The sequence below is a fragment of the Drosophila hydei genome, unplaced genomic scaffold (genome assembly GCF_003285905.1).
Source record: "Drosophila hydei strain 15085-1641.00,03,60 unplaced genomic scaffold, DhydRS2 tig00000063-arrow-pilon, whole genome shotgun sequence".
NCBI lineage: Eukaryota > Metazoa > Arthropoda > Insecta > Diptera > Drosophilidae > Drosophila > Drosophila hydei.
In genome coordinates, this window is record NW_022045657.1 from 258,666 (window position 1) to 280,489 (window position 21,824).

Here is a 21,824-nt window from a genome sequence, read left to right on the forward strand (position 1 = left end):
ATTTATATTGAGTTCCGGGCATAAAATACAGATGAGCTAACATTAGATTTGCAAAAGCAGAAATGCTTTAAAGCAAAAATGAGTGAGACAGAGAAAGAGAAGTCAGGAAATCTCGCATTTTGTGTGTTATGTACATTGAGACTAAACAGAAGTGATACTATTTACAATAAATGTATTTCAAAAGCAAAAGATTTTTGCAAAATTTAGCCATTAACATTTTCAATAAGATTTGCCATTTGATTATGAATTAAGTCTAACAAGCGTGTATAAATAATTAAAAACAATTTTACAAGCGCTCGTCCAACAGGCGCTGGCACTGTGCCTTTGAGCAAGAGTTGAATGCTTTTTATCTTAAGCTAACATCCAAGGGACGATTGATACTAAGTGAAGAAAATGTAGTCGCCTTAGCAACCAGTTCTGAATACGCAGCAGAAATGTAGAAGGAAATATTTAATCGAGCTATCCACACTGGGAACTTATGCTTCAAGCCAGAAGGGCCGATGAGATAAAAACAAAGCTCAAACTGTTTTTCTTTTATTGCCATTTTCCCTTTTCTATTATGCTTTAATTTAACTTACAATTTAAGTATTCATTTATTTGCCTGCTTAAGTTTCTGCTTGAAGCGTGAGCATTAAATCAATTGCTCAAGCCAATGCGAATTGAGTTGAAGAAATCAGATCCCTCAACTAAAATGTTTCTGCATTTATATCAATTTAAACGCGATACCAGCTGAACGAACGGGTACTTAAGAGCTGCTCTTGATGCCATATAACTGTAACCGGATATTTTAGCTTGTTGCAATTGGCGGCGCCTTGGCTTTGTGCAACAGACTACAACGCCTACGCAGCGACCTTTACGCGTGGATGCGTGCATCTGTGCGTGGGCGCTGTGTAACTTTGGATGTATAGGACGCCCCTCTGTTGTATACTCTGCTTTATCTTTGACCATAGTATGTGTACATGTCTGCCTGTGTGTGTGTGTGTGTGTGTGCATAGCCCGTTTGTAAACAAACAGCATACAGAAGGATACAAGGCCAGGGCAAGTGAACATGCCAAACAGTCGCCGCCCCATGGGTGTTTCGAGCTGGACAAACAGGACGACCAACGGCGACTGCAACTGAGCTCGCTTAAACGCATGCCATTCGTTGTTGCGTTATGGGCAAGACCCAGCGATGAGCACAGAATGGGGGTACTTTGCCAATCCGACCTCCTCTATCACACTCGTTCCATTACTTTCTCCCTTTCTCTTTCTCGCTCTCTCTCTCTCTCTTTGCGCTCTCCATGGCAGCAGCAGCACAAAACCAATAAGTCAAAAGACCAAAAAGGCTTAACGGACTATAAAAAGCAAAAGGCAACACGAAAGAAACTCAGCACAAAATTACAACGGTTGCAAAAAGAGTAAGAAAAAAATATCCGAGAGCGTCGAAGAAATAACCAGATTGGCATAAATGTGGACTACACAAAGTCGACATTTTAATACACTTTACAAATAAATTCATATTCAATAGGAGTCAAGTTTGAGACTTGGCCAATCGAGAGATGAAGTGAAGAGCACATATGATAATGAAGATAATGATAATGACGATAACCAGCATGTTCATGATCATACTTGTTATGGTATTATGATATTTTAATATTATTATTATGTTATTATTACTAATAACAAGTTTAGCTTGCTATTTATATTTACGTATACTTAATATTTTTTGTATACTTTCGTTTTCTGAAGATTTTCTTTGAAGCTTAAACAGTAGACAGTCTATAGACTATCTTTGTGACTGTTAACTATGTGACTGTTAACTATGTTTGAAGTTAGTTTTTAAACACTTTTAACATAAACTTCAATAGTAGAGCTAGACTTCAGCTTTATTCGTTGCTCCCCTCTCTCTCTCTCTATATATATGCATATATGCTCAGCTATCTCTTTCTACTCTATATACTTGACTAGCTTTATTGAGATGCCATAAAACCTGTCGAAAGGGTATCGATGGCCATAACAACAACACGTGCTGTTGTTGACTGTTTTGTGCTGTGATTGCCGTATAGAGGAGTCTAGATCTATGAGCTGCTGTTGTTGCCCGAGCAGCTCGTCCAGCGACCCATTTGTGCCAAGTGTGTGACAATAAAATGTTTACTGATAGGCAACAACAGCAATAGCAACAACTACAACAAGAGCAAGCCCGGTCGAGCAATTGAATGTGGCACAAACTGCTTGCCGGATGGCCGGCAATGTCTCACTGTGTGCTGTGCGTGGGCGGCTGGGTGCTTGGATGGGTGTGCCTGTCATCTATTAAAAAAGGTTGCCAAAGCAAACTAAATGGCAAGCAAAAAGCAAAGCCCGGCGACTATTATAAATAATAAATGCTGACTGGTCAAGCCAGAGCCGAGCGACGAGAGCCTGCTAGTCTAAAGAGTGGAGTAGCCCTAACCCACTCTCCCCCTCTCCTCCTTATGTACGTTCTCATGCTCAGTCGCAGTTCCAGGCCCAAGGCGCAACTTTCGGCGCCGGCTGAGCAAAAACAATTTGCTGTGTTGTTTTTCCTCCGCATTTTTTTCTGCTGCTGCTGCTGCTGCTGCTGCTATTCTTCCTCTTTTTATTTTACCGGCTAACGCGCCCTTGGCTCATAAATCTCAACCAAGAGTGAAATAAAGCTAAACGTACCGTCCAGATACGAGCTACTGGCTTCAGTTGAGTCGTGGGATGAGTAACTGTGGAAGCGGGGGCTTTGGGGCCTAGGCACCTGGCAAATTGATTTGTTGGTTTATTTAGCTACCTATAACCCGCACTCCCCTGGGCACAGGGCGCCGCCTGTTTGTGTCATAAAATACGACGACAGGATGTTATATGAAGTGTCCCGGCTTGAAATGACATTACGATGAAGTGTAGTCAGGCTGCAGGCATCGCTATAAAGCAATTTACAATTGTGCCCAGCTCCCGGAGTTCTTGATCGATTCAATTAGACGGCCAGCCGCCTAATGTCTTTAATTTAAATCAATCAATCAATCTGCTGCTGCTGCTGATGCCATCCCCAAACTTATTGTTAGTTTAGTTTTAGGCTTGTATTTATCTCCCTTTTTGTTTACTTTTGGTTCGCTCTCATTTTCGGGCTGCGGCTTATCTAGCTTTCATTTTTATTCAGCTGCTTTGGACTGGCTTAGTTTGAATTGATTGGAACGCCTTGACCCAGAGTTGTTGCTGTTGCTGTTGCTGTTTAGTTTAGGGCTGGAGCTTACGCATTTCGGATCCTTTTGTCTTACGGCTAAGCTACTTAATTTATTTGACCCTATTCATGTGTCTATGCTATGCAAAATTTAAAGCACATCCTGAATTGCCAACAAATTGCGTGCAGGCTTTTAACCAAAAAGGTGAATCCGAACAAAGCATGACCTGCATTTACTGTTCGTTCTATTTTTGGCAGAAGTGTGCTTTAAGTGTGCGTGTGTAGCTTCTGAGAGCCATCTTTCTCTGGAATTTGTCCATTCACATTTCGTAGTTTTTTGGCTTGTGCTTGCATTAAGCTTGAATTTCTGTGAACTCTTCAGCAATTCTGTATGCATCCGGTGCACTTGTTATAAATTTATTTCTGCTTTAAATTTTTAGTGCATTTTCAACATATGACAGCATATAAATCATTGTTATGCAATGTAGCAAAGAACCTCAGTCATGTGTGAAAATAAATCTTATATGTATCGCACTACCTTACCTTCAGCGAATATATACAGTTTGTGAGATTTCCTTTTTTGGAACACTCTGGTATTTGCATGACTTGCATCAGTTCAGTTCAGTTTTGTTACTTCTTTTGTTCGCAATGAAAATCTTTTTATCTTATATGTTTTTCACTTATATCGATTGTAGCCAGACTTTTTTATTTGAAATGTAAAACTAAGAAAAAAGTAGCTCCTGGAATGCTCTAGTACAGCGCTCTATCTGTGCAGCCATACATTGGATACAATATGAAGACTAATTGGCATTAAATTCCATGTTCATCTGACATATTTGTGAAAGGTTTTGATAGTGATTTGCTAATTGGATATCTGCCCAGTGGAAAGTCGATAGTCTATTGAAACTATTGTAGCAGGTTTCGTTCCCATTTGATTCTCCCATGCGGGTTGCTGTTGAAATTCAGAAGTTTACGATTTCTGAAACATTTGGTATTGCATGACCTGCATCTATGCAACGGCGTGGCGGCTCGTTTGCTGCCATTTGCTTGCAATCTTTCAATAATTCATGATGCAATCAATAACGTAAACTAACAACACGTGCAACGAGCCAGCAGACGACAGAACAGGACAGGACAGGACAGAACATCGCAGGGCAGGGCAGGGCAGGCATGGCATGGCAGGGAGTTAAGGGCTGATTGAGTTAGCAGCTGGGTATAGTTACCATTCTTAACCGTATGCTGACTAGCATTTCGTTTACATTTAGCTACGATTCGTTTCAGCTGCATATTTTGCCAATAAATTGTGCCGACTGCCTGTTCGCCTTACTCTATTGCAGCCAGCTACCTTTATCCTAACGGCATCGATATGTGTGTTTGTGTGTGTGCGAGCGCGATATCAAAATGTCAGAGTTCAATGTGCAATTTAAATGCAACACAGTGCAATTGGCCCATGGCAGGTGCAACGATTGCGGAGCAAATATGGCAAAAATTACAACAAAAAATGCAAACAAATGCATACAATTTATATTTAAATGCGCTGCAATTTGCTGCAACTGCTGGAAGGCAGGGGGTTTATGGCATGGCCTGCGGCAAATTTTAATTGGCAAATAAAAATGTGCAGCCAGCGAGAAATGTTTGCATATGAATTATCCCAGCGCGCTGCAAATTGAAAATCAACGCGGCGCCAAAAAGTATGCTGTTCATAGAGAGAAGGTAAATAGACTTGCTCGCACACACAGACACATACACTCATATGCACACCTCCACACACAGGAAGCATCGATTATTCAAAACATCCGCAATTGGGAGCGCTTATCAACAATAGCGCCATCTAGCGACAGTCAGGCGCAGTTTGTCAAAATCATTTCGAGTTTCGGTTTCTCCTCCTCATTTTCTTTTTGTCGTGTGTGTGTGTGTGAGAGTCCCCTTTTACTGCACAGTGTGTTAAGGCTTAGTGTCTATTGTCACACACACTTACACACTCACTCTCACACACAGACACACACATGGTCGCTTCATTCATATGCATGACGATGTGTCCATTTTTGTGGCTTGTCATTAATGCATAAAAAATGCTAATGGAGCCAACGTTTATGGCGTTGCTTTTGGCTAAAGCCAAAAAAAAGGTGCAAACTGTTGTTGGCTCTTGTTGTTGTTGCTGTTGTTGATATTGGGGCAAATGTGTTGCCGTAATGCCTTTTAAATGAAGTTGTGCGCCATTTGCCATTTGCCATTTGAAGTTTTCCTTTTTATTATTATTTTGGACTCTTTTGCACCGTTTGCACTGATGGCCACAACAAACACACTCACACTCATTCGAGTTGCGGCCCAAATTGACTTGAGGGTATAATCTGCAATGGCAGATTAGTAGCAAGCATCTTGCTTCTGACTGTTGTAATGCTAAAAGATTTTTATGGCGTAATTCCATGAGAATTGGCACTTTGACGCTGCTCGTCGGGCATATCTGGAATAAAGCCAGGACATGTCGGACTGTTAAGTAAATGTCTTTAATAGCCGGACAGCTGGTGTGAAATGATAAAATGTTGTAGAGCTCTAGAAGAAGAAAAGATAAGAGAGAGAGAAAGAGGGAGAGAGTGACCGAGAGAGAGAGAGAGAGAGAGAGAGAGAGAGAGAGAGAGAGAGAGAGAGAGAGAGTGATAGTGTGAGAGAGAGAGACAGAAATAAATTTTTAATTTATTTTTAAATATTTTAGTTTTTGAGAAATTTTAAATAATCCATATATATATATATATTTTATTTATAATTTATTTTTAATTAATTTTTTTCTTAACTTTTTAAAAAATAAAAACGAAAATTTCTTTAGAAATAATTTAAATCATTATTACAATTGTTTTCTTTATATTCACGTAGTTTTATAAAAATAAACTAAATTTGTAATAATATTTTCACTGCTTCACATCTCAGTTAAACTGTAGTTTTAGCTCAATTTTGCCTGAATTTTCATTGCGTATTTTTTGGTAGAATCCATTAAAGCTATATAAAAAATAAACATATAATATGAAAAGTGTTGATTCTATCTAAAAGTTAATTTGCTTTCCACTTTTTATGCGAATATTTAAAATTAATGAATTATTAGACAATCATGTCATATAACGGGAAGTATCTGAAATGCAACACATCGTAACGTTTAATGGGGCTCTAAAACCCCAGCATGTTAACCATTTCATTAGGTCTTTCTGTTGTTCGTCCTTTTAGAACAGGTTTTATGTGACACCATTTTAATGTCACATTGACGTGTGCCCGGGCACAACTCCCAATGGACTGCCAAATAAAAAGGTCGCTCCTGAATGGGCGATATTCAATTTACCTTTTCGTGGCAAAAAGAAGCCTTTCACAGCAGGCGACACTCTGAGGCGTCTCTTATTTTGAGCAGCTGACCCCAGTCAGTTGACGTAGCCTTACCTTTATCTTTATCTATGGCAATTTCTCCAACATCGTCAGTACCACGGTATCCCAACAAACGGCAACGCAGCAGCAATAGCAAAAAAAGATCAGCATAAACCAACAAGAACAACAAATAACAAACAAAGCTTGTGCTGCATGTGCATGCCTGTGTTTATTTTGTTTAGGTGCATGTGTGTGTGTGCCTTTGGGAGCGCGCGCGTGTGTGTCTGCGTGTGTTTGTTTTAGTGTTATCTGCGCGTCAGCATCAGCGGCGCGTAACGCGGACATTTTTCAAAGCTACGCAGCAATAACCAACAATATCTCAGGGCCCAGATACAGATAAAGGACACGGACGATAGCTTCTATGGCACTCCACTTGAGTTGAGTTGAGTCCGTGTCGTGCGTGTCACGATGCGACATGACATTGTGAGAACGTAGGTATATGCATATTGAGAGAACAAAGAAAACTTTCAGCTTCAGCACGATGTCGACATGACTTGACGACTTAACATTATAAAATTGTAACTAATCAGGATATTTTATCAGCATATTTTACCACGATTCTAAATTAACTTGACTTAGCACCACTTAATCGTGAGTTGAGACTATTGCCAATTGGCTTGCTGAGCGCGCCATAAATACTCATTATCGTGACTTAATATGATCGAAACAGCAAATTTCGACACGACGCATATACGTTATGATCTGATTTCTGATTGGCACGGGGCCATCTCTAGTCGCTTGCAGCCGCTTTGGTCCAAGCCGCGCCCATAGCGCGTGCAGCATTCGAGTTCATTTTCATGAAGTTTTCGATTTTTCGCACATTTTTAGCGCTGCGCTGAGCACGCCGAGGTCACGCGGCCTGGTAAAGGATAGGGCGCGTGTCAAGCAGGCGGGGCATCGCAGTTGATTGAAGGTGGGGTAGGGTCCTGGCTCAAAGGCTTGGGAAAAGGCTGGGCGGCACTACAGTCAAAATGGCAATTTATCATTTTGTGCTTAAGCGCGCGGCAGGTAAAGAAATGAAACGAAACGAAATGAAACCAAATAAAATAAAATGAAATGAAATGAAAGGCGGCATGTGCGCCACGTATTTTTAGATACTAACAAGTGATAAAAGGCCAGCACGCAGCTGCCAACAAACACACATACACACACACACCAGCACACACTTGAGTGGCTGACAAACTAAGGTACAGCTCTGACACCTACTGCCAGGCGGGGCAAGTGAAGGGTGTGGGCGGAGCAGGGATGCACTGTTAATGGCCAGACCACATGGCAAGTGTGTGGAATGTAGCCAAAAGCCAAATGCTATGGCACGGGCAGAGCTGCTGACGTGGCATTCCACGCTGCGTATCCATCAATGTCTGGCCCATGTCGTCCTGAGCGGCTGCTCTCCTGCCTGCCGCTGACGTGTCTGCATTAAGCAAGCCCCAAAGAACACGGCTCCCCAAAAAAAAAAAGAATATGTATGCGAAAATGAAGAAAAGGTTTGCCCACACATTCCGTATGCCAAAAACTGAATACGCTTGCAATTATATGGCAAAAAGTTGTCTTCATAGACTACAGACTACAGTTTCCTATCATCAGACTTTAAAGTGTTCTGTGGCATAAAGAGGTTGCATATGATTACGCTATCCCAGATTGAGTAATGTACGTCGATCCCTCCGAGTGGTTGAGTAACATAGTAGAGGAGCTGGCTGTAATTGCGGCTAAGATGTCGGCAGATTTTCTGTTCGATTCCCTATCCCCCTTAAGAACCAACTGATCTATTCTAATTAAAAAGTAATATATATATATATATATATATATATACATATATAGCTATATAGATCAAGCCTCATGAACATTTCTGCATGCTCACAAGGAGGGTATAAAAAGCGAAAAAATTGAAAGGCTTTTATAGGCGTTGGGTTGGGGCTCTGCTTCAGCAGAAGCTGCTAAATTTTTTGGCAATTCAATTGATGGCTGGCTTCGCTACCGGGCCCAACGCCCACACAGCCAAGCACCCTAACAAAACTGTGGCACGACCTCGGGGCGTTTGCTTTTAAATGCGCCGTGCCACTTAGCGGATGTTTCCTGCTCTTGCTCCTGTTCGTACCCGTGCCCGTGCTCGTGCCCCAGTCCGTCAGTCAGGCCGCGTGCATTGCGTGGTTTATTAGCTGATCCCACCGGCTTGACAAGCCACTTTTGACGCGGCCCCATCCAGCAAAGCAGGAAGTCTTAGGCGGTAATTTACTTTTCAGTGCCCCAACTGGCAAATTATGCAAGACTTTCAGCGTTCTGCGTTCAGCGTTCAGCGTTCAACCATCAGCGCTTAGCTGTTCACGTTCCGCCTCGTCTTCGTTGAGTAACAGTTTTTGCGACAGGCTTGATGAGTAGGCACTAAATTTCTTCAAAGATTTGGAGCCCTGATTTTTGTTTATGGCTGATTCGACGACACGCTGGCTCCAGTGATTATATAAAGGAAACTACGGTTGGGCCGTTTGGGCTCATTTCATTTTGGCATGTAAATAGTTTGCGCTTGCTTTCTTTTGTATCCCAAGCTATTTGAATTGTGATGTATTGCAGATTTTATAAGCATCTAAGATTTCGATATTTAATACTCTTTGAATACATACTTTTATAGAAAGAACATAGAACTCATCGGTACTAATATTTCAAGCCTTTGACAGTAGCTTCAATAAGCCTCTTCACAAAAACATTCATGTTCCAGTATTCAGAAGATAATTTCAACTTTTTGTAAGCTCGATTTAAGACAAGAAACATTCTCTTTGCCTTTGGCTTATCTCAAATCTCACGCATTTTCTTGTTTTTTTTTTTTAATTTTCATAATGCGAATGCCCCCAATGATTGGTGGAAAGTTGAGCTTAAAGTGTCTTTCAGGTTTCTTATTCCGTCAAAGTTTGGAGCTTCAGTCACAGTCAAGCAGTCAGGATTAAGTTCTTCTTGGGTGCCAACTCGGGTCTCACCTTTCGACTGTCTCACCTGAAGCAAACAATTTCGACACGTGCGGGCTTCATTATTTGCTAAAATTGTCAAAGTTTTTTGCCGTTTGATGCGGGTGAGGCTAGGGTTGGGGGGAATTGGCGAGGGGATTGGGGTCGGGGCTAACTGCTTTCACTTTTATGATGCTTTTTATTTAGTCAATGACTTTGACGTCGACAACTTTAATCGAAAACAATTGGAAGCCCCGCACGAAAAAAAAATATGCTGGCAAAGGCAGCTTCGTTGTTGAGGGCCTGGTAAGGTGAGCGTTTGCGTTTGCGTTTTGCTTAATGCCGCGTAAATTGTTTTGGCAGCAAAAGTTTTGCGCATTTCGCGTTATCCTCCATTTACATATTAACCCCCCGCCTGGGCAAAGGGGGCCGTTGCCTAAAAATAGTTTTCAATTAGTGTTGTGGCGCCTGGAAACCCAATCCACAGGCCATCTCGCTCCATCCCATCCATCCTTCACCTTGGGGAGTTGTACTTAAGTTTATTTGGGCGAAACTTTTGTTTAGCTCAGCGCAAATTATGCGCATTTTTATTGTAGCACAACGCGAACAGCATAAAGACCACACTCAAGCCGTCCTTAAAATTGTTTGTTATTTGTTATTTACTTATCTGCGGCCAAGTTTCCAGTATATTAAAGTACAAAAACCAGAAAATGGAGAGAAGACTCTTAACTGAGTAATCATTTATGGGTTTTATGTGGCGGCTGGCCTTTTACAGATTTTTACTGCTGATTCATGCGACTAGAAAACGGAAGGGGGCGGAGCTAAGGGATCATAGGTCAGGAATTGGTTTGTATGCCCAGGCATAAATCATGACCAGGCCCCATTGCCGGTCACATTTGCTGTGCCATATTTTTATTTTATTAGACCTTTTCCACCTATATTTATATATATATGCATGAATGGGCTGCTGCAGTTGCTTTGCCCACATATTGTGCATAAATCTTTAATATTAAGTAAACATCCATATAAATTTAAATTTATTGCTCGCTGCGCATTAGTTCGTATATGTCGACACAACATGTACAGTGCCCGGCTTAGAGCTTGACTGCCTGCCTGCCTGCCTGCTTGCTTTGCTACGACTTTAAGTTAAATGGAAATCTATGGCTTTATGGCTTATATACTTTTGTTCTGGTTGCCGACCTGCTGGCGACTGCAGCCCAAGAGTGGCAATTGTTAACGGGGGCGGCAAAGTGAAGGATTACGCAGCCTACAGCTTAGGCTGAAGCTGAAGCGAAGGCGGCTAACTGAATGTGGCATGCTGTGGGTAGTTTCAAGTTATACTATTTATTGTACTCAGATTTTCACTTTAAATTATATTTTAAATTCATATTAATATTATTGTTGTCATTTGAATTTTGTAGTAAGAGGTAATCATTTTTGCAAGAGCAGCACTTGAACTTGGAGCGGATATCTCGCTTTCGTTATGATATTTATGAATCCCTACATAAGGAGAAGAAAGCCGCGAGTTGCTAGAGCAAATATTATTAGTGATGTCCATATCATTATCATTGTCACTATGTTATGATCATAGGTATTCAAATCATTACAAGTAGAGCTCTCTTATGCTAGCTATAATCTTCGAGAAGGTAAATACGTAGCCACATATAGTTAGGTATGCAAGCAGTTAATCATTACCAAGTTGTTCAGTGGCAAAATTCTCATTGTCATTCGTCGACGAAGAAGTAGCTGAAACCCACTCAACATGTCAACAATTGGCCTTGTTAGTCAGAGCTTGATTTCAACTCGACGAGTGGAGCGCTCCTTTCAGCAAGCAGAAGAAACCTATGCCAATCAAAAACCAGGCCAAAACCATGACGTGTGTGTGCGCAACTGTACTTTCGACGCGTTTAAAATCGCCTCCATTCGCATATATCGCGTTTCGCACAGTTCGTTGGCAATTGCACCGGATTCGCCCGCATTTCTTGATTTTGTTTTTTTCTCCTGTTTTTTTTTATGGTTACGAGTTGAAAACTTTGCTGCAGCTTTTGGCATTTTGTTGTGGCAACTGCTGCAAAGGCGTTTTCACATTTTCACGTTTCCACAACAAAAGCAACAGCAAGAACAACAATAACGAAAACAACAACCACAAAAGGCTTACACAATGCGCAATTTTTGATTAGGAAAAAGGCCGCCAGGTAATAGCTGCGGGCGCAGCCACAAAAGCCGCTCTCGCTTGGCTGATTCTGGCAATGGGTGGGGCGTGAAATCAAATAAATAAAATAAACCACAAGATGACGTCGTCGTCATGACAATGCGAGTGGTGCAGGTGGTGCGGGCGGAGCGTTGTTTATTCGATAAATCTATTGCAAGGCGAGCATCGGAGCGGGCCTCAGCCGGTGGCTCAGTAACTAGCGGGCATTCAAACTGAGCGGGTAAGCCGGGAAACCACCAGACTAACCCATCCACCAAACATTAGTCTCAACGAATTCCGGCAAAGGGAAGTGGGCAGTGGGCGTGGCGCGCGCGCGCATATGTGTGTCTGTGCTAGCGTTATTATTGATGGTTTCACTTTAACTTGCAGTTGGCTTCGTCTCCGTGCTTCATTAAGTGGCAAGTTCAGAGAACCCGCACACCGAGCGCTCCAGTTGTTTGTTGCTTGGACACGTTAGCAACGTTGTCACAGTTATGGATTCACCAACACCGCCAATTGTCATCGAGGATTCGAACGGTTCAGCAATGGACGCCTGCTTTACGGCATTTGACAAGGATGGGTGCGTATCAAACAGACAGACAACAGGCGAAAAATTTACAAAAAAAACAAAGAAAAAATTAAAAAAAAAATATTAAATGTGATAAAATAATTAAGTGATTGAATAAAAATAAATATGAAAAACAATCAAAATATTCTAAATAAAAATACATAAAATAATTAATAATTAACTTAAAATATAAATGAAAATTGAAAATAACGCTAATAATATGAGCTATGTTATACAGCCTAAGTCTATAATTATTTTAACTGATTTAATAAACATTACGTTTTGCCTGGTGAATGCTTTTTAATTGTCTTAAAAAATTAATACATTTTTTGCATCATGTTGCGTAAAGTTCCTTAACTATAATTCTTTTTGCATACCCTGTGGAATGCATACAGTAGAGGAATATTTTATTAAGCTCAGCAAAACTCCTTAATTAATCAACAATATATAATTTCTTAAAGTTAAAAAAAAATCAAAAATAAAAAAATATATAAATATATATGTATATCAAAAGTTTCAGCAAAATTCTTTAATCAATCAACTATTTATAACTTCTTAAAATTAATAAAATAAAAAAATAAGTTATAAATATATCAAAAGTTTTGAGAAACTTGAATTTTTATTTTAATATTTATGATGGTAGGTGAGATAACTGAAAAGCATATTGAGTATAAGAGCTATTAAGTATAACTCAGCCTAGACAACTCTTGATTTATCTCCCATCTACTCGAGCCCTATGAAATGATGCAGCAAATTGGTATTGAGTTCGCATTTAATTCGATTTCCAGTTAAAATTGCGTATTAAATGCTTAAGCTGAAAAAAGTTATGAATCATTAAAATAAATAAATAAAATTAAGTGAATTACCAGCGTCAACAAAGGTTGCGGCCGGTATTAATTATTAAAAAAATAAAAGTAAATAAATAAAAGCGTTCGACGCGTTTGTGGGCGAAATCTAAGTTAATTTATGTACGCACAAGTTGAATTAAAAATTAATGTAAATGTTGCATAAATTAATTCTAATTGACATTTTCAACAGTTTTATGGTGCCATTCATTTTAAGCGCAAATCAATAAACGTAATCGCATTAATTTTACCTTAATTAAACGCAAAACAAATTGAAAGCAGCTGCTGTTGCTCAGGGCGGGCCCCAAAAAGTATGATATAAATAAGTGAAATCTCAATGGAACTTTAAGCTTAACTACCAACTGTTAGTCAGTCAAGATGACAAACAACCCCAACTGGCAGCTACAGCCGAGCTTATGGAAACATCAGACGCCCTCTTCCACGCCCATTCGCCCAGTAGTCTCCCATGGCCCGACTCAATGTAGCTGCTGCTCCGGTGCTCTCATTTGATTTTGATTTTGATATTAGAAACTAACTTTATTTTCTATCTGCCACCTGTCTCTATCTTGCGCTCTCGTTTATTTTCATGCCTGATTCACCTTGGCTGGGACGCGACTCCCACTCAGCGATGACCGCCTGAATCTGGCTGAGTTTACGCTAATCTGCCGTGCTCTGTTCCGCAATGACAAGGGCCACATCTACGATGTGCCACACGAACGCCTCGAGCAAATATTCGCTGTCTTTGATAAGAACGGAGATGGCTTCATCGATAGGGAGGAGTTTAAATTTTGCTGGAATCAATGGATAAAAACGGTAAGCAAAGCTCTGATTATATGTGTGTGTTTGTGTACTTAAGCCCATCATCCACTATTATGCGTCTACGTGTGTGTGGGTTTGGGTGTGTGTGGGGTCGGTTTGGCAAGCTTCTCACCACTCAGTGATTCATATCCGGGGACTCATAAAATCATAAAATGTGATAATAAAATATTTGTCAACGTTTTGCTGCGCGGAAGTTGCGTCATAAAAACTCAAACACACACACACACGCACACAAATGCACAAACACAGCCGAAATTCGCATTCATTCGCAGCGTTTGCAATCAAAGTGACCGAGTCCCGGATTGTGGGTGTAATTCAATCCTGATCAGACCTTGTTGGACGGTAAAATGTCGCTTACAGCAAATGTCACACGTCAGACCGGGACGGGTCCGGGTCTGTCTGCATATGAGGTTATATGCCTTTCAGCGCACACTCACACAGACACACAACCACACCCTCACTACAGCTGTAACTCCTATATCACATCCCTTGCCGTCATCATCGTCATCATCATGGCACTGCCCTGTCACGAAGCAACAGCGGCGTATGCAAATGTGATAATCTGATGCTGGGACTGTTACACACACACACACTCTCTCTCACATTGGCTCCCTTTACTCTCTTTACGAAAAGTGATAAAAACGCGTGACAAATAAAATGCCGCAGCAAATGTAAAGCGGAGCTGCATTCATTTGGTTAGCCTCTGGCTCCTCGAGTCGCATTGCCCGCATATTAAAATATAAAAAAAATATATTTGGAATCATTTTATTGTTGTCTACGGCTTGGCGACTTCATTTACGGCCCGCGTTCTTCTATATTTCTTCCAGCATTTGCTTTTTACATTGTTGCCCACAGTGGCTGTCATAAAACTGCGTACGTGATGTGAAAATGTTTCACTCTTTAAAGCTTCTCAAAAGTCTGCCATAGCTCTGTACTTCACGCAACATGAAAGTAAATCAAAGCCTTGAAATAAAGTCAAAAATCTGGGGCACAAACAATTGCCACCGACTGTATACAAATATATACACATCTTTTTTTTGTATATTAGAATATTCAGAAAACAAAAGTTTTTCTTTTCGGCGGCGATTTTTCCGGGTTAATGTACTTTTAATATAAATGACAATTTAATTTGAATTTAAACCGAAATGCAAAGAGAAGCAAAGTTTTTATGTACTGGTATGTAAATTATATTTATATATATTAAGTTGCGTAAAAAAGTTAAGTACATATATAGTTGCCTCGCGGTTTTTCTGTGCAGAGCGGAAACACTGACTGAAGCGGCTTTGGTTCGGTTGGCGCTTGAAAGGAATTCCCTACTTTGAGATTTGGACTCAGATAAAATATGGTTTTTGTCATGTGTCGCAGCACTTTATAAATTAACATATTGTATTTAATTTCTTGGACAAGCTTCGAGCTTAGTTTAAAGACAAAATAGAAAATTAATTAGATTCAATTAATTTTATCAACTCTTCGTAAATGATAAATTATTAAACAACTTATAGCTACAATCTTTAAGCCAAATAAAATTTTTTATATATGCAGCCAAGAGATATTCTTACATTATTTATTAATACCCATAGATCAACAGAAACACTCTCTTATTTCACAAGTTTGCAAATCTGTCAAGTTTTTGTATACGATTTCCTTTCTACAAAGAAGCAAAGTTTGTAGTGATCTATAAGGAAATCAGCCATAAAATGATAAAATTTCTCCGTGATTATTTTGGGTTGAATTTTCGCTTAATTTTATAAAGAACATTTGGAAAGTTTTCTGGAAATTGCTTTAATTTATGCAGCAAACTTTTTCACAAATTTGAGAAGTCAACATCTTTAGGTAAAGTTCTCTCTTAGCAAACTCTCTCCTACCTATGTGCTCCGCTTGCACTAAGAATATTACGTATACGCATGGTAGGTGGCACGCATTGTCTGGTTGGCCTACCTCGCCTAGCCGCGTGTCTGCCTGTTGAGCGCTGCCCTCGTTTGTCACGCGACAAATTTTTTCACAAAAATAATTTCATTTTTGATATGCCATTTAAACGATGATGATTTCACCACCCTCTCGCGCCTGCCAAATTGTGTAATATTGCATAAAAATTTATTAACGCATATAAAAAAAATGTTCCGGCAGCTGATATCATAATAAAGGGAACATTTAAAAAGTGGAAGCCTCCACCCTCCTTCCTTCGGCAAGAATATATTGTTGGCTTGCCAAAAATATATAATAATAACAACAACAGCAGCAGCAACAGCAACAGCAACAAGAATTGCGTCCCATAAAATTGACTTTTGTTTGTATTTCCGCATGAATTGCATAAATGGTAATTTTGCAGTTTAATGTTTGCGCCCAGGCGAAAAGACAGAGAATAATAAAATAAAAATAATGCAAAATATAAATAAAACCAACAATTGGCAGGCGCTAAATTTGCATAATAAACAAATCAAATGTTGGACGAGAGCGTCGAAAACTTAGAAGAACCAAAATCTGCGGCCCATTTTAATGGCAAAACCTATAAATAGAACATTTAACGTCCGTAAATCACTCGCAAATATTTTTCGCGGCTTTGAGGTAAATTTAAGAGTATTTGTCTGTGTGTGCGTGGGCTTGAGTGTGTATGTGTGAGTGCGTCCAGCTGGTTATAAAGTTTGTAAACGTTTGAAGTGCGACGGAAACGGAAACGAGCGCAAATTTATGGAAATAATGTGACTGGCATTCATGTCCGCCAAACCAAAAACAATCAACCAGGATAAGGGCTACGAGAGGACAGAGGCTGCAGGCAGTACACCAAATTTTATGGGCATAATTCAATGCAACTGCGTTTACATTTTGATTATTTCATTGTGAAGTGCGTAATTTATGTGCTTAAATGCGCAGAAAATGTTTTTTAGACAACTGCACAAAAGGTATTCCTACCTAGTCAGTGTGCATGTGTGTGTGGGAGCGGTTGTTTGTCAGTGTATGCGTCCGGCTGTGCTGTGAAGCGTTTAATGCTGCGGTCTCTGACAAGCACTCGCCACAAGAAGCAACCAAGCAGCGCTTTTGATGAGGGACAAAGTGCACGAAAATGACCTTTTTCACTGAAAGTTTAAGTGCTGGACTTGAACGCAACAGCATGGGACTAAGGGGTTGCGGTTTCTCAGGGAAAGCAGTGGGCGGCTTATGCATTGCTTCATATATAGTGTGGTATACAGGTTTATTAATTGACAAGTCAAAATTGGCTGTAAATTTGCTGTAAATTTGCCTTCCATTTAAAATTTGAAAACTCAATCATGAAGGCAAAGAAGTCTTTAAAATGTGCAGCGTAAATTTAAAGACCATTTAAGCAACTTTCTAGCCTTAATTATCGAACAGAGTTTGTCTAAATAAGAGCTTAATAATTAGTATAATGTATAAGAAAGAGAATCATATATAAGTAATTCTATAAATACTAACATAACATCATAAATTCTTAGAGCTAAGCATAAATTATAGTTAATATTTTTGTATACGTACTTTTTATGCGAAAACAACATTTAACAGACCTTAAAGTCTTTGTTTACTCATTTGCGCGCTATAAATGTTTATAGGAGTAACAAAACACACAGCTGATAATACTGAGAATCGCCTAGAAAGGCAGCTGCTGGCAGTTTCATTTTATGTGGGTGTGCCATTTCCTCAAACAGTTTTATCTTCATATAATACATTTATTGCCTGGCAGCCACCTGCTCTTAGCCAAAAGCATCGTAAATTGCCAACGGAAATATATATATGTACATATATATATATATATATATTTGCAGGTTATGTGCGCTTGCTGGCACATTTGGGAAGCCGTAATATATCATATAAGGCGCGTCATCATATAGTTCATTGAACCCCCAACCACAAAGCGACTCAAAAATCTTCAACAGCTTTAAGTGTCTTACAATGTCTACCGTTAATCTTGGGCTCACTTACTTACACGCATACCCACACATATAACCACCCACACACACAGTCAGATTGAGCGTGGACTCGGGTGGTTGAGGTGGGTCGTGCTGCAGCATCGTTTATAATGTCTTCATTTATGGCACAATGTGCCGCAGTTTTTTTGTGCTCAGTTACGCACCGACACCGAAAAACACGGCCAGAGGTTCTAGATGGAAGGAAGAGGGCTTGAGGCGGGGGTTTGCAGTCATAAGGAACACCGCCGCACAGTGAGTGCCAAAAGTCGCCCTACGACTTGTCTGCTCATCGAGCGGAAAATAATATCTTGCTATAAATTTTGCTCCGGTTTTTGCGACGTTGTCGCGTGTCCAGAGAGCTTAATTTTTTCTCATCTTTCCCGCTCTCTCTCTCTCTCATTACTCTCTTCTCGGTCTCGCTCTTTTTATTTTTTGGCATTCCCAATCCTCAATCCTGAATCCCAGCGCTTACCGTCGCGTCCTCGGCTGATGAAAGTTTAACGACCAAAGTTGACACGCTGCGGCGATTATTTAGAAAGTTAATGACTTATAACATACAAAAAGCACCAGCTGCGGGAGAGGAAGAGAGTCGTAAAGAGAGAGAGAGAGAGAGAGAGATAGCTGCTGCGAGAGGAAGTAAGACAGTTGATTTAGAGGCGCGAGAGTGAGAAAACTGTTGGCAGTTGGGCAGTTTTTGTTTAATTGGATTGGGCAGTTGTCTGACATGAAAAATGCTTTTCCAATAGAAAAAGCTTTACGGTATTGGGCATCATTAAATCAAAGGGAATGAGAATAATACAGCAGGAGAGAGTGAGAGAGAGAAAAGGAAAGAGAAAGCCGTAAATTATATATAATTTGTGTAAAAGGAGCTGAGAGATGAAACTATAAAGTGTTGATGTGGAATGTTTTTTATGTTCTTCAGATATTTAAAAATAAATAAATATGTCTCTCAATAATTTTTGCTAATGATTTCTTATGAGATATTTAATATGATATCTGAGAGAACTAGGAATTCCAGCTGTAATTAGCTTTGATGATTTCTATATGAAATGAGCCAAAGATTATGCTCTACATATAGCACATAAAGTATTATTGAATATGTTTTTCTTGTTCTATAAACAATAATATTTTTTCGATTTTCGAATATGACTTTTCAAAATTCCTATATCTCAGATTACAATACTAGCAAGAAAGCTGCGCAGATTATTGGAACAAATTGTGCAAAAGTTTCACTCTCGTAAGCCGCTTATTGGCACATAAACTCGAGAACATTTGGTCTTTTTTTTATTTTTGTGTTTTGGGTGCCAGCAAATGTGTCAAAGTTTCGTAGACGTTTTGCTCGTAGAAGAGTCTAGCTTATTTTTAGTTAGTTTTCGCTAGACGCTCGTCAGGGAGTTGGCCAAACAATTTCTGGTCCCAGTCAGCCGCATAAATTGTGTAATGTAATTTTGTTGCCTGCAACACGCACAGACACATGCACGAAGCGAAAACCCACAAACTGTCAGCGACAATGTTTCGGGTGCTGTCTAGCCTATGTTGAGGAGTATGCCAAAAAATATAGAAAAAAAGTTATATATTTTATATAGAAAGGGCGAGAGCTCGCGAGTGAAGTATGTGCCAAATGGCAGGCCCAGCCCCGAACTGCCAGAACCGCCAACTTATGCAACAATTTCAAAACGGAAATTGCTTTAGCACCTGCCTCAAACCTGTACATATGTGTGAGTAAGGGTGTGTCTGTGTGTGGGTGACGGTGGGCACGTTTCCCTTTTGGCACATACTTCAATATCACGTTGAATTTCATTCGATTCGTGCGCCTTCGTCTCGTCCTGGATGTCTGTCGCCGTCACCATTTGCCGTACTTATTCGTTTAGCTTGGCAACTTTTTTTGGCACACACACACACCCGCACACAGATACACATGCACACTTTGACAGTTTTGTCTGCGGCTCGGGAAGAGCAGCAGCAGCAGCAGCTCTCAACTAAAGGCAAAAAGAGCTCGGCTCTTTGGGTTTTACGGATTTTGAAATTTATTCAGCACTGAAATTGACTCGAAATGTTGCATGGCAGCAGCCAAAAGACTGAAACTTTCGCCAGCCACACATGCCAGCCAGAGAGAGAGAGAGAGAGAGAGAGGGAGAGAGAAAGAGAGGGATAGAGAGAGAGAGAGAGGTTGTTGTAGGTGTAGCAAAGTTATTTCTATAACTTGTTCCTTTTGTTGCCAGCTCTGACAGAATCGGGTTGAAGTGTAATTTGAATTTAAGATTTGCTGTGGTTACCAAAAGGTGGCTTGCCTTGTCTTGTCTTGGCCGCACACACACACACATACCGCAATACCCTCCCACACAGCAAAGGCATTCGATAGGTGGGGTGTCACATCCACAACATGTCTGTGGGCACCGCACTCCAATGCTCAATAATTAATTTAGCCGTAACATATTTGCCAGCCAAATGAATGAACAGGATTTGTGCCGCCTGCCCTGCTCCTCGTTTCACTCCTGCGGCAAGCTCTGAACAATTTTTGGCACTTTAATCAAACATTCATAGTTTCAACTTTAAATTAAACTGTAGCAACAGGAGAAAAGGGGCCGCAGAGCGGTGCAAGGCGGAGTGAATTGCTATAACAATAAGTGCTTGAGCCAAGGGTCAGTTGTTTGCATTAGCCAGCGCCAAGGAGCACAGCTCGGCAACGGGACAGGATGAGGTGCGTGTTAATTTGCTAACTTTACTTTGGCTTTTGAGGTGGGGCAGGCGGATTGAGGCTCATCAGCAATAGCAACAGCAACAGCTGCGTCAAATGGTTCATAATTGGATGCTGCTCCTGTGATTTCTTGTGGCGCTGCCTCAGTTGAGGTAACCGAACGAAATTCATGTCCAAATTGTGAACCAAAATTGATGGACGTAGACTTTTGAGGTCTGTTGTCGAAAGCTTGGCGAGCTGATCAACTAACCGAAGCAAAATTAATTGATAAAATTGATTGAAAGCTGTTAGAGTTAAATAGAAGGAGCCTTAATTTGCAGCAGAGAATTAGAAAACAAATATTTTAAAGAGTTCTTAAAAATACTCAATTTAGATTTAATTTGCTTTCCATAATCTTATTTTCCATTTATGAAATTTCTATTGCTTCAATTAAATAGCAATATGAAATAGGAAATCATTTGTTATCAAGCTTCACAGATTTTCAATTGAAATCAATATGACGGAAGCATATTACGTTGACAGTTCTAGTTGAAACCACTTAATACCTTGCAGAGCAGCTCAACTCTGATCCGCTTATGGGCTGCTAAGCCATTTAGAGCACATCTAATTCCGAGCATGATATATGTTCGGTCCAGGAGCAACTCATGCAGACACCGACGGAGAGACAGAGACAGAGACGTAGCACCAAATTGATACATTAACTACCTTTATCCGGCCATTATCTCTAAGTATGCTAACCGAAAACTATGCTCAAAATGCGTCGCATGCTCAACATGCGAAATGTAAATCACTTCCGCAACTATGCGGCTCCAGTGCACCGCTGCACCGCTGCATCGCTGCACCACCGCCATGTTTGCAGAGGCACTAATGCCAACCACTGGCAGTGCCACAGCCACTGGCAACAGGCGATAAATCATCAACTGCTTAAGCGCTGTCTAGCCCGCACCAGCAGCAACAACAAGCTAACCTTTCAGCGTAGACCACCTCCCTCCCACCTCCCCCGCTCGCTCATCGCTTCGCACAGCTTCATTTGCGTACCACCTGCTGCTCCTGCTGTTGCGGCTGCGGCTACGGCTACGGCAACGGCTACGGCTGCAACTCACGTTGGCCGCTTTAAAGCATTTAGCTGCATGACATATTTTAAACGCTCTGCCAACAGTTGCAACAGCAACACAAATCAAAGCTGGCAACAACAAGCGGTAAATAATAGATATCTAGAGATGGCACATCTGAAGTCACTTTCAGCATTTGTCAATGGCAAATTTATTTCAATTTAAAACTA

General features: G+C 40.5%; 1 protein-coding gene across 3 annotated transcripts in view; it reads left to right on the forward strand.

Moving 5' to 3' along the window:
• Positions 1–21,824, forward strand: part of LOC111604978 (nicotinamidase) — a 29,329-nt gene that overhangs the window by 4,094 nt on the left and 3,411 nt on the right. The window contains exons 1-3 of one of the 3 annotated variants that reach the window (XM_023323265.2): positions 11,854–11,933; positions 12,083–12,272; positions 13,732–13,918. In XM_023323265.2, the coding sequence (XP_023179033.2) occupies positions 12,187–12,272; positions 13,732–13,918 (273 nt within the window). In that variant the 5' untranslated portion in view covers positions 11,854–11,933; positions 12,083–12,186. Of the gene's footprint in view, positions 1–11,853; positions 11,934–12,082; positions 12,273–13,731; positions 13,919–21,824 lie in introns of those variants that run through there. The other 2 variants (XM_023323264.2, XM_023323263.2) reach the window with 2 other exon arrangements.